The sequence below is a fragment of the Lineus longissimus genome, chromosome 14 (genome assembly GCF_910592395.1).
Source record: "Lineus longissimus chromosome 14, tnLinLong1.2, whole genome shotgun sequence".
NCBI classification, from domain to species: Eukaryota; Metazoa; Nemertea; class Pilidiophora; order Heteronemertea; family Lineidae; genus Lineus; species Lineus longissimus.
The window spans coordinates 9,125,677-9,139,251 of record NC_088321.1 but is presented as its reverse complement, the minus strand read 5'-3'; the positions used below and the strand labels follow the sequence as shown (position 1 = coordinate 9,139,251).

Here is a 13,575-nt window from a genome sequence, read left to right as displayed (position 1 = left end):
GTGACTCTGAGGATGCGGAGACATCATTAGTGTTACCTCGTGACGATCGGTGTCGCCACTTCCTTTTCGCGGTTGAAAATGGATAATAGTGTTTTGAATTGAAGCCAGGATAACCGCTATTGATGTACCAGAGGCACGACCGGGAGGACACGGGAGACTGGTATACAACCCCTGATGAAAAGCGAAAACTTGGATGAACAGAGGGTTATCCCCTCATTACCTCAATATGGGAATTAAAATTTCTGCCCCCCCCCTCAATACTTGGATTTCACAACTCCTTTCATTGTTTGACATTGCTTGATTTTCATCCCAATACTTCTTGTCAAACATAGAGAGGAACGAGGTGACACTGAGGATGCGGAGACATCACATGCTACAATATAAGATGTTATATGATTGGCTTACTAAGCCAAAGGAGGCGGCGCCTGCAAGCACGTGGCTCGGGAAAAACATATTTATGGTACAATAAATTAATCAAAATTAATCAAAGAATGATCTTTTATAAACATTGGAAGGAAATTTATGGTACAATAAATTAATCAAAATTAATCAAAGAATGATCTTTTATAAACATTGGAAGGAAGTAGGGATAAATTATATTTCAGATTTACTGAGACCAGACAAAACAGTGATACCTTTTGAATCACTGGGACTAAAAGCAACCGAATGGTTCAAATGGAGAGGGTTAATGGATGTTATTATAAATAAGATTTGGGGTTATAATTTTAACACTGATAACAATAATGTAAGATCTGTGCAGAAACCGTAGAAGTCTTAAGAGACAATCATGCCCAACGGTATAAATCAGCCTCAAGTGACTGATGCCTACCTGTAATCTAAAAGCAACCAAATGGTTCAAATGGAGAGGGTTAATGGATGTTATTATAAATAAGATTTGGGGTTATAATTTTAACACTGATAACAATAATGTAAGATCTGTGCAGAAATCGTAGAAGTCTTAAGAGACAATCATGCCCAACGGTATATATCAGCTTTAAGTGACTGATGCCTACCTGTAATCAGCTACAGGTGACCGATAGCAACATTAGGAGATCAACCGGACTGGTGAAACCAGTAGATCGCTTGGATTTATAAACTGCGAAGGCATCTTCAAGCCTTAGACGCTACGGCCCATATTCACAAAGGCTGATTTTCTGTTAAACATGGTTGTCTTGTTAAACAGTGGTTAAACAGGCGATAATCAGGCTACCAAGTTAGGCCACATTTCACGAAGAATGATTAACCTGTCCGATGTTTAAACAGTTGCTAAACATGATCGGCTGTTTTTCTATAACAAAAGAAAAGTTGTACGCCCAAAAGGGCTTGTTTAACAGGTGATCAGTTGATCATTTCTCTCCTGGAAATTGTCGAGAGCGGAATGGACGCTCTGGTTCTTATGGAGTTGGCTGCAATAGAGGCCGAAGATGCTGAGGACATGGAGAAGGAACCACCCCGTGCACCTTTGAGGGTTTTCAAGGACCGGAGCAACCCGCTGGAGGAATACACGGATCGGGCCTTCATTAGGCGGTACAGGATTTCGAAGGACTTGTTCCGATATGTCCTTGAGCTGATTCGACCCCAGATAGAGCATCCGACGAATAGAAGTCGAGCCCTACTTCCTTTAGAGCAACTCGCTGTGGCTCTTCGGTTTTATGCATTTGGTTCGTTTCAAATAGAGTTCGGGGATTCGAGTGGTGTTTCCCAGGCTACGTGTTGTCGTGTTGTGCGTCGGGTTTCGGAGGCAATCTGTGCAAGGAAGGATCATTTCATCCGGTTTCCGACCCAAGTGGAGGACAGACGCGTGGTGATGCAAGGATTCCACGAAATTGCCGAATTCCCTGGGGTGATCGGTGCCATCAACGGGACCCACGTTGCAATCGTTGGCCCAGGAGGTGAGGACGCCATACGTTACGTAAACAGGAAACGTTATTACAGCCTCAACTGCCAGTTTACGTGTAACCACAAGATGATGTTCACATCTGTGGTTACACGATGGTATGGATTGGCCCACGATTCAAGAGTGTTTGAAGAGTCCCGCTTGTTCAGGAAATTCGAAAACGGGGAAAATCGTGGAATTCTTCTCGGGGACCCAGCCTACACTTGCCGCTCGTACATGCTGACACCCATTCGCAATCCGACCACACCCGCACAAAGAAGCTATAACATAGCGCAAAGGAGGACAAGAGGTCTGATAGAAAGGGCATATGGCATATGGAAGAAAAGATTCCACTCTGTCGGCAAACGCAATTGTCTTCGAAGTCGGTTAAGTATCACACCTATATTACCACTTTCCAAGTGGCAGCACTTGTTTGGAAATGGGGAAAAAAACAGACTCAGACTGTGCTTGGCTGCCTGGGAAGTGGTGTTTCCTGCTTTAATTGTAGTTCGCATTAATTTGACATTATGATGAGATCAGATACAAGTAAGCCATTTTACAGGCTAAACAGATACTTCTGTACCATTGAGATACATAAACAACTCAAGAATCTCTTGTTAACAAGAAAAGGGTCGATCTCAACGCTCCAGCAAAGTCAGTAATCACCCAAGAGAGCAAATATGTCACCCAGTTTTCTTATTCAGTTGCAGAGAAGCATGGCTATTATTGTCGCCACGGCTTGTCTTCACAACCTTGCAATTCAAAGAAATGATGACCCCCGCACAGCGCTGTACCAGCAGCCAGATTTGGAGGCTCACCAAGTCGAGGCAAATATGCGAGGCAACCTTTTTAGAGACAGATTCATAACAGAACACTTCCAGTAGGTCTTCAGATATTTTTATTCAAGAGAAACCCTGGCTGTGATTATAGGTCAATACAAAGCCTCCTACGTTTTTCCATGTAAAATTCAGCTTTGGCATCATATGCGGCCTTCTTCGATTTTGCGATGGTCTGCTGCATCATAGCGGCTTTCTTCTGTTCCAAAGCAACTTCCTTCTGTACCACAGCAGATTCGATTTCATATTGGATCAATTTCATTTTTGCCTCATGTTCCTCTTTCAGGTAGCCAAGTGCAGCATCGGCCTTCGAGAGCACTGGGGATGTAGGGAGAGAGACAGTAGACGCGACAGATGGAGGTTTCGCTTGCCTGAAAAATGAATGCATGGACTTGAGTGACGTGGTTCTTATTTACTCGTAAATCGATTTGATGTAACGTTCACTGTTACTGGTTGGTATCTATAAACCATTGTTTTAATTCCAGTAGCGTTTCCTGCTATTTTATGGACGAAATGCATAAGGGATAGCACCCTTTCAATTTCAGTGCCATATCGTTTCCTGTTATGTGGTTCATGGATGACACGGTTTGCATTTTTCGAAGAGTCGAGTGTGGGTACATTAAGAACGTCATATTAAGAAACAGATTGCCATGTATTGTAGGAATATGTAAGAACACATATGTACGTACGTTTCAACTTTGTCACCCTTTGAGGTACTTTTGCCTTTTCCAGTGTTTCTGGTACTACTAGTGGTGGTACTAGGTTGACCTCCAATATCCTTCCTTGTTGTAGGCAACGGCCAGATAATTTCTTTCCTGCAAACGAGAGCGGGTGAATGTATCAACAGAACAGATTTGCAATAAATGTAAACAATTCATAACGGTATTCCCCTTTCCTTGTAATTGTCTAGAGGCCTTCATCATGCTTGTTGAGTTGTGCCAGAATTACACGATTGTATATCATGGTTGCCGTGTTAAATGTAGATATATCTTTAAGTTGATGACCATTGTTCTATCAAATGTAAAACATGACTTTGTGGGGGGGGGGGGGCAATGATAGAAAATGCATAAAAGGAAAAGCCCTTACCTAGCATCCTGAGTTTCAGTGGTTCTACCGCCGACGGGCCTAGCACTCGATGAGCACCCCGATACTGAATCAGGATATTCAGTGAAAGTTTCATCCAGATCAAATTCGGAGATGGCAGAGGACAGCGAATGCTGGGAATTGGCCTGGGTTTCCTCATTCCCCTGATCTGAGGGGAACCCGTCATCATCCCATTTGTTGTGGATCTGCTTCAACTCTCCTACTATTATGTTCAGAATAGCCTCAGTTTCCTCGGAAAGATCTCCTGTGACCGCTTCACCTCCTCCTGTTTGTATGATATCCACCTTGACCGCACGAGCAGTAGCCTTGGCTTTATTCTTCATGCGTCGCCACAAATCCTTTAAATCCTTTGACGGTGTTTTTGCCCTCTCAGGGAAAAGAGCTGCCATTTCTTTAGCGATGGTGTCCCAAGCAACCTGCTTCTTTTGGTTTGCCGCAATATCCGAGCGCTTGTCTTCTATTACAGCTTTCGGGCCGTATTTACGAAGCGCGATTTTCTCTGGAGCGCGTGTGGCAAAATCGCTCGGCTAAACATGACTCGTCCGCGGACGCATAATCGCGGGTTTAAGCGCATAGTTACGAAAAAATTATCGCTCGTTTATCCGTACGGATGTTATTATAAATAAGATTTGGGGTTATAATTTTAACACTGATAACAATAATGTAAGATCTGTGCAGAAACCGTAGAAGTCTTAAGAGACAATCATGCCCAACGGTATAAATCAGCCTCAAGTGACTGATGCCTACCTGTAATCTAAAAGCAACCAAATGGTTCAAATGGAGAGGGTTAATGGATGTTATTATAAATAAGATTTGGGGTTATAATTTTAACACTGATAACAATAATGTAAGATCTGTGCAGAAATCGTAGAAGTCTTAAGAGACAATCATGCCCAACGGTATATATCAGCTTTAAGTGACTGATGCCTACCTGTAATCAGCTACAGGTGACCGATAGCAACATTAGGAGATCAACCGGACTGGTGAAACCAGTAGATCGCTTGGATTTATAAACTGCGAAGGCATCTTCAAGCCTTAGACGCTACGGCCCATATTCACAAAGGCTGATTTTCTGTTAAACATGGTTGTCTTGTTAAACAGTGGTTAAACAGGCGATAATCAGGCTACCAAGTTAGGCCACATTTCACGAAGAATGATTAACCTGTCCGATGTTTAAACAGTTGCTAAACATGATCGGCTGTTTTTCTATAACAAAAGAAAAGTTGTACGCCCAAAAGGGCTTGTTTAACAGGTGATCAGTTGATCATTTCTCTCCTGGAAATTGTCGAGAGCGGAATGGACGCTCTGGTTCTTATGGAGTTGGCTGCAATAGAGGCCGAAGATGCTGAGGACATGGAGAAGGAACCACCCCGTGCACCTTTGAGGGTTTTCAAGGACCGGAGCAACCCGCTGGAGGAATACACGGATCGGGCCTTCATTAGGCGGTACAGGATTTCGAAGGACTTGTTCCGATATGTCCTTGAGCTGATTCGACCCCAGATAGAGCATCCGACGAATAGAAGTCGAGCCCTACTTCCTTTAGAGCAACTCGCTGTGGCTCTTCGGTTTTATGCATTTGGTTCGTTTCAAATAGAGTTCGGGGATTCGAGTGGTGTTTCCCAGGCTACGTGTTGTCGTGTTGTGCGTCGGGTTTCGGAGGCAATCTGTGCAAGGAAGGATCATTTCATCCGGTTTCCGACCCAAGTGGAGGACAGACGCGTGGTGATGCAAGGATTCCACGAAATTGCCGAATTCCCTGGGGTGATCGGTGCCATCAACGGGACCCACGTTGCAATCGTTGGCCCAGGAGGTGAGGACGCCATACGTTACGTAAACAGGAAACGTTATTACAGCCTCAACTGCCAGTTTACGTGTAACCACAAGATGATGTTCACATCTGTGGTTACACGATGGTATGGATTGGCCCACGATTCAAGAGTGTTTGAAGAGTCCCGCTTGTTCAGGAAATTCGAAAACGGGGAAAATCGTGGAATTCTTCTCGGGGACCCAGCCTACACTTGCCGCTCGTACATGCTGACACCCATTCGCAATCCGACCACACCCGCACAAAGAAGCTATAACATAGCGCAAAGGAGGACAAGAGGTCTGATAGAAAGGGCATATGGCATATGGAAGAAAAGATTCCACTCTGTCGGCAAACGCAATTGTCTTCGAAGTCGGTTAAGTATCACACCTATATTACCACTTTCCAAGTGGCAGCACTTGTTTGGAAATGGGGAAAAAAACAGACTCAGACTGTGCTTGGCTGCCTGGGAAGTGGTGTTTCCTGCTTTAATTGTAGTTCGCATTAATTTGACATTATGATGAGATCAGATACAAGTAAGCCATTTTACAGGCTAAACAGATACTTCTGTACCATTGAGATACATAAACAACTCAAGAATCTCTTGTTAACAAGAAAAGGGTCGATCTCAACGCTCCAGCAAAGTCAGTAATCACCCAAGAGAGCAAATATGTCACCCAGTTTTCTTATTCAGTTGCAGAGAAGCATGGCTATTATTGTCGCCACGGCTTGTCTTCACAACCTTGCAATTCAAAGAAATGATGACCCCCGCACAGCGCTGTACCAGCAGCCAGATTTGGAGGCTCACCAAGTCGAGGCAAATATGCGAGGCAACCTTTTTAGAGACAGATTCATAACAGAACACTTCCAGTAGGTCTTCAGATATTTTTATTCAAGAGAAACCCTGGCTGTGATTATAGGTCAATACAAAGCCTCCTACGTTTTTCCATGTAAAATTCAGCTTTGGCATCATATGCGGCCTTCTTCGATTTTGCGATGGTCTGCTGCATCATAGCGGCTTTCTTCTGTTCCAAAGCAACTTCCTTCTGTACCACAGCAGATTCGATTTCATATTGGATCAATTTCATTTTTGCCTCATGTTCCTCTTTCAGGTAGCCAAGTGCAGCATCGGCCTTCGAGAGCACTGGGGATGTAGGGAGAGAGACAGTAGACGCGACAGATGGAGGTTTCGCTTGCCTGAAAAATGAATGCATGGACTTGAGTGACGTGGTTCTTATTTACTCGTAAATCGATTTGATGTAACGTTCACTGTTACTGGTTGGTATCTATAAACCATTGTTTTAATTCCAGTAGCGTTTCCTGCTATTTTATGGACGAAATGCATAAGGGATAGCACCCTTTCAATTTCAGTGCCATATCGTTTCCTGTTATGTGGTTCATGGATGACACGGTTTGCATTTTTCGAAGAGTCGAGTGTGGGTACATTAAGAACGTCATATTAAGAAACAGATTGCCATGTATTGTAGGAATATGTAAGAACACATATGTACGTACGTTTCAACTTTGTCACCCTTTGAGGTACTTTTGCCTTTTCCAGTGTTTCTGGTACTACTAGTGGTGGTACTAGGTTGACCTCCAATATCCTTCCTTGTTGTAGGCAACGGCCAGATAATTTCTTTCCTGCAAACGAGAGCGGGTGAATGTATCAACAGAACAGATTTGCAATAAATGTAAACAATTCATAACGGTATTCCCCTTTCCTTGTAATTGTCTAGAGGCCTTCATCATGCTTGTTGAGTTGTGCCAGAATTACACGATTGTATATCATGGTTGCCGTGTTAAATGTAGATATATCTTTAAGTTGATGACCATTGTTCTATCAAATGTAAAACATGACTTTGTGGGGGGGGGGGGGGAAATGATAGAAAATGCATAAAAGGAAAAGCCCTTACCTAGCATCCTGAGTTTCAGTGGTTCTACCGCCGACGGGCCTAGCACTCGATGAGCACCCCGATACTGAATCAGGATATTCAGTGAAAGTTTCATCCAGATCAAATTCGGAGATGGCAGAGGACAGCGAATGCTGGGAATTGGCCTGGGTTTCCTCATTCCCCTGATCTGAGGGGAACCCGTCATCATCCCATTTGTTGTGGATCTGCTTCAACTCTCCTACTATTATGTTCAGAATAGCCTCAGTTTCCTCGGAAAGATCTCCTGTGACCGCTTCACCTCCTCCTGTTTGTATGATATCCACCTTGACCGCACGAGCAGTAGCCTTGGCTTTATTCTTCATGCGTCGCCACAAATCCTTTAAATCCTTTGACGGTGTTTTTGCCCTCTCAGGGAAAAGAGCTGCCATTTCTTTAGCGATGGTGTCCCAAGCAACCTGCTTCTTTTGGTTTGCCGCAATATCCGAGCGCTTGTCTTCTATTACAGCTTTCGGGCCGTATTTACGAAGCGCGATTTTCTCTGGAGCGCGTGTGGCAAAATCGCTCGGCTAAACATGACTCGTCCGCGGACGCATAATCGCGGGTTTAAGCGCATAGTTACGAAAAAATTATCGCTCGTTTATCCGTACGCACACGATTGACGCTTAGGTAACCATGCGGTAACCATATCAAGTTGTGTCCATTGACTGATATAGGCGTGACGACGCATGTAGAATGTGAAGTACAGGGCCAGTGAACAGTTCGCATACTATTCAATGCATGATGTCTGACAAGAAACGCCATGATAATTTTAGCGAAGATGAGCGGCTGGCGGTAATATTGGCTGTGAAGGAAAGAGCGGCAGTGATAGAGGACAAACGCGGAAGTGCTGTTATGTTAGGGAGGAAACAGGCGGCATGGGCCAAAATTACTGCCGAAATGAGAGCCGCTTTCCCGTTACGAAAATCATGTACAGCAACGGACTATAAGGAACTATGGCGCAGGTTGAAAACTAAGGCCAAGAAACTTGCAAGGGATAAGAAGGTCGACATCATAACAACCGGAGGAGGAGAAACTGTTGTCGGGGATTTGGACGAGGAGACATTAATGATATTGAATATAGTGGTAGGAGATCTGAAGTCAACCTTCAACGCATGGGATGATGACAGTGACCTGCGTCCACAGCCTGTAGCCGAGGTTACGCCATCAGTTAGCAGTGTCCCGCAACTGGAAAGCCGAAGGGACACAACCGTTCGACGCAAGCAGTCACAGTGCCATCCAAGTGGTGAATTGGACTTGGTGTAAGTAATCAAACATTCATGGTACAGAAATTTCAGTACCATAATATTACGAACATTTGATGCAGTGTGGCATGTTGTTTGAAAGTTGCCTTTATTCCTTGATATTCATTGACAAAATAACGCCATCAACTATTCGATAAGAGAAATATCTGAATTTATTGGGATGACTAGCTAAGTAGTATTCATAGAACAAAGAAACGCCAAGTTTAGCATAGATGGTAGGAAACAAAATAATGAACTTTGGTCATTTTATCCTATTTTCAGTGAAGTTCCTACTTCGCAGGAATATGCGTTAAGTGAAGTCACACAAGCGGAAAATGATGAAACTATGAACTCGCTTACGAAGGACAAAGTGTCAAGGTATGTTCACGTATCAAGTCAATTGCTAAGGGGTGGTTCAACATTTTCAACATTTTCACAACAGTACAGAGAGTACTCTTTTTCTTGACCCCCCTCCCCCCTCCGAAAGAGTACGTAAAAAATGTTGAATTTTTAATACCAACACTGAAAATGTACATGTATATACATAGACATTTTCTCCAATTTCCAAAGAGTACAACAGCTTCAACCCCCTCCCCCCTAGCGTACTCTCTGTACTCTTGTGAATATGTTGAAAATGTTGAACCATCCCTAAATCATCTCCCTCATAGCACACATATGGTCGTATCAATGTTTAACATGCATGACAATGCACAGCTGCAAACTGCAACTTGGGCCCTTTCTTCTTTTCATGTCTAGCAGCAAACGTACATCAAGTTCCAGTGCAGAGGGACGTGGCGTACTTTTGAAGGCTGACGAAGCTATGTCCTACCTGAAAGTAGAACACAAGGCCAAAATGAAGATAATGGACCTGAAAGAAGAGGTACAACGTTGCAAGAAACAGGCGTACCAGGAAAAGAAAAGATACTACGAAGAGAAACAAAAGAAACTTTGCCTCGATTTATGATTCATTAATTGTATTATGAAGGGAAATAAATGAGATGATTGATGAACTTACATAAAGTGTTGTCCAATGAACCGCTGTCTGAATGCATTTCCTCTGTTTTCAGCATCTATAGGAGCTAAGTCTTGAGGTTCATTCTCTTCATCAATTACATCTGCGTCTTCAGGAAGGGGGTCATTGCGTTCTCTGGCGATGTTATGTAGGCACGCTGTAGCCACTACAATAGGCCATGTTATGATCAAGCTGAAAAATAGACAATGAAATCGTCCCTTTGATATTTGAACAAAATACCTGTATTCAATACAGTAGAACCTCCCTTAAAGGTCACCTCTGTAAGCAGGTCAACCTTTCCAATCAGGCCACTGATTTCAATCCCAAAGTACATGTTTCCATGCTATTTGACCTCTGTAATCAGGGCGCCTACTATTAAGGGCATCAAACTCCAGTCCCAAGGGTGGCCTTATTAGAGAGGTTCCACTATAATAGATAGTAGTCTTTCTCCCCCCCCCATTTTTGTGTTAAGTCCTGAAGCGCTTTATGGCGGAAGCAGGACTATAAGCCACCCCCCCCCCCCCCAGGGACGAATAACGAATTCAATACATTGGTATAAGGTTAGCTCCCTACAGTTCATTTTTTTCACTTCATTCCGCCGTATTTGGGACATGGAGGGGATATTTCGACAGTATCCCAGCACAGGTTGATATCATGTAAGTAGGATTTTTACTTAGTTTTTTTCACAATCGCCCAAATACGGTGGAATCAAGTGAAAAAACGAACTGTAATAGAAGTGGTCATCTTGCTTACCGAACATCGAAGTCTATTGCCAAATCCAACGCAGGGAAAACGCCGTTTCCATATCCCGAATGCCCTTTCAATGAGTGATCTTGTTCTGCGCTGTGCTTCATTGTAGCGTCTTTCTGCCTCATTCTGCTCATTCCGAACTGGGGTTAACAAGAAAGATGTGCACGTATAAGCTGGGTCGCCTAGCAGTATCCCTTGAACAGCACCGTCTCTAATTCGTCTACGTAACATGGACTCCTCAAAAATCCGGGAATCATGGGCAGATCCATACCATCTGCTGACCACATTTGTGAACTTCAGGTCGGGATTACAGACAAACTGACAGTTCAGGCTATACCAACCCTTTCTGTTCATGTATCTTGCTGCATTGTCACCACCAGGATTAATAATAGGAACGTGTGTCCCGTTGATAGCACCAATTATTCCTGGCATCTGTGCTATGTCATAGAAACCCTGCATAGCCGCTGTTCTTGCTCGAAGATGGTATGGGAAATGTATGAAATTGTGTTTTATTGCACAGATTGCTTCTGTGACACGGTGAATAGCCTGGCAGCTAGCAGGTTGTGATGTCCCGAGAGTATCGCCTACAGTTTGTTGGAATGAGCCGCACGCAAAAAAGCGAAGAGCAATTGACAGCTGTAGTACAGGTGGTAAAGCGCTGCTGCGCCTCGTTGGATGTTCCAGATCCAATCGCAGCATATCCAGAAGATCAACAAATGTGTCTTTGCTCAATCGGAACCTGGCAATAAATTCGGTATCCCTGTATTCCTCTAAAGGGTTAACGCGATCCCTAAAAACACGGATTTGACGAAATCCTCGCCTCTCTGCTAAATCATCTGCCTCTTTTTGAGCAAGATCGAAGATATCAAGGACGTCCATACTGCATAAGAACTGAATGCAGGACTGTTGGAATGGTTACACGCTCGAAAAACAACCCCCTACCCATGTTTTGCAAATTCCTTTGTTCGGAAATCGTACGATTAATCACGCGTGTCTGCAGAGAGCTCGCACGGATAAACGCATGATTCGTAAATACCGCTTTAGGTTAATCTCATGCGATTTTCAAAGTCACGCACGATTAGGGGAAAATCGCGCTTCGTAAATACGGCCCTTCCTTTTTTTTATGCATGCTATGAGACCCATACGCTGCTCAAGCGTGAAATTATCGGCCCGTTTCTTCGACATGACTGGGTGGAGAATCTTCCCGCAAATGCGACGCTCCTACAAGCTCTGGACACGCCGGTCTATTGTCCGACCGGTTACGTATTCAGATTACATGATTCTTCGCTCGCCGCGTTGACCAAAACAGGGCATAATCGTTGAGTTAGACACGGACATATAAACGGCTGATCATCGCCCTTCGTGAAATGCAATAATCAGGGGTATTTAGACAGACGTGGACAAGCCTGTTTTAAACAGTGATTAGAAGATAGACATGTCTAAGCAAATCGGTGGCTAAACATCCTTCGTGAATATGGGCCTACATTTCCATTAACCAAATTTCAGGTTGCGCAGCGCTATGTAACCTCTATGAGGCATGTCCAGGTAATGTCCTAAATTTAGTATTTCTGGTTTAAACTAAAAGTATGGACTTTCACGTTCAGATGTCTCAGATAAGTCAGACTTTTCTTTTCAACTTGTTTCAAGCCACATCGAAGTGCACGAACGTTCAGTTCTAAGTTCAGATGAAGGGAGATGAAGTGTAATCCCTATTGCCCCTTTAAGAGTCACTACAGTATGGTGCTGCTGCCTTCATGTCAACGGGTTAACAGTGTAATTGCTGCTTTTATCAAACTTGCATTGTTTACATCTGTCTTATTCAAGTGAACCGTACCCCCAATCCAGCAAAGGACAATACTTCCACATAATAGTCAGGTAAAACATACATCACATGCTACAATATAAGATGTTATATGATTGGCTCACTAAGGCAAAGGAGGCGGCGCCTGCAAGCACGTAGCTCGGGAAAAACATATTTATGGTACAATAAATTAATCAAAATTAATCAAAGAATGATCTTTTATAAACATTGGAAGGAAGTAGGGATAAATTATATTTCAGATTTACTGAGACTAGACAAAACAGTGATACCTTTTGAATCACTGGGACTAAAAGCAACCGAATGGTTCAAATGGAGAGGGTTAATGGATGTTATTATAAATAAAGATTTGGGCTTATAATTTTAACACTGATAACAATAATGTAAGATCTACGCAGAAACCGTAGATGTCTAAGAGACAATCATGCCCAACGGTATAAATCAGCCTTAAGTGACTGATGCCTACCTGTAATCAGCTACAGGTGACCGATAGTGAAATTAGGAGATCAACCAGATCGCTTGGATTTATAAAGTGCGAAGGCATCTCAAAGCCTTAGATGCTATATTTCCATCAACCAAATTTCAGGTAGCGCAGCGTTACGTATGTCCAGGTTATGTCCTAAATTTAGTATTTCTGTTTTAAATTAATGTACGGACTTTCATGTATCATGTTCAGGTGTCTAAGATAAGTCAGACTTTTCTTTTCAACGTGTTTCAAGCCACATCAAAGTGCACAAACGTTCAGTTCTAAGTTCAGAAATAACATAGACAATTTAGAAAGGGAGATGTCTAAGAGACAATCATTCCCAACGGTCACTGCAATGACTATTTTGAATGTGAAATATCTAAATATCAAGTAGAAGCAGCTATTTTGTCTCTGAAAAAGGGTAAAGCAGCTGGTGTTGATTTAATCAGCTCAGAACACCTGCAGTATGGACTCTCACCAGTGCTCTGTAGCGTTCTTGGCCAGATTATTACTGTGATGCTTAGTTGGCATGTTGTTGGTGTTGACATGCTAACTGGATCTATTGTACCAGTGTTAAAGAAGCCTACTTTGGACCCTAATATACCGGGTAATTACCGTCCTATAACTGTGAGCACTTGCTATTCTAAACTGCTGGAATGTCTCATCAAACCTGACTGTGATAACTGTAGTGAAACTCAATTTGGGTTCAGGCCTGGCCTTGGCACTGATCAGGCAT

At 43.2% G+C, this 13,575-nt stretch overlaps 1 protein-coding gene across 1 annotated transcript; it reads left to right on the top strand.

Moving 5' to 3' along the window:
- The first annotated feature begins 5,112 nt into the window (after positions 1-5,112).
- On the top strand, positions 5,113-6,272 carry LOC135499234 (putative nuclease HARBI1). Its single transcript, XM_064789895.1, has 2 exons — positions 5,113-5,729; positions 6,173-6,272. The coding sequence occupies exons 1-2, from the start codon at positions 5,113-5,115 to the stop codon at positions 6,270-6,272; spliced, it is 717 nt and encodes a 238-aa protein (XP_064645965.1).
- The last annotated feature ends 7,303 nt before the right edge of the window (positions 6,273-13,575 follow it).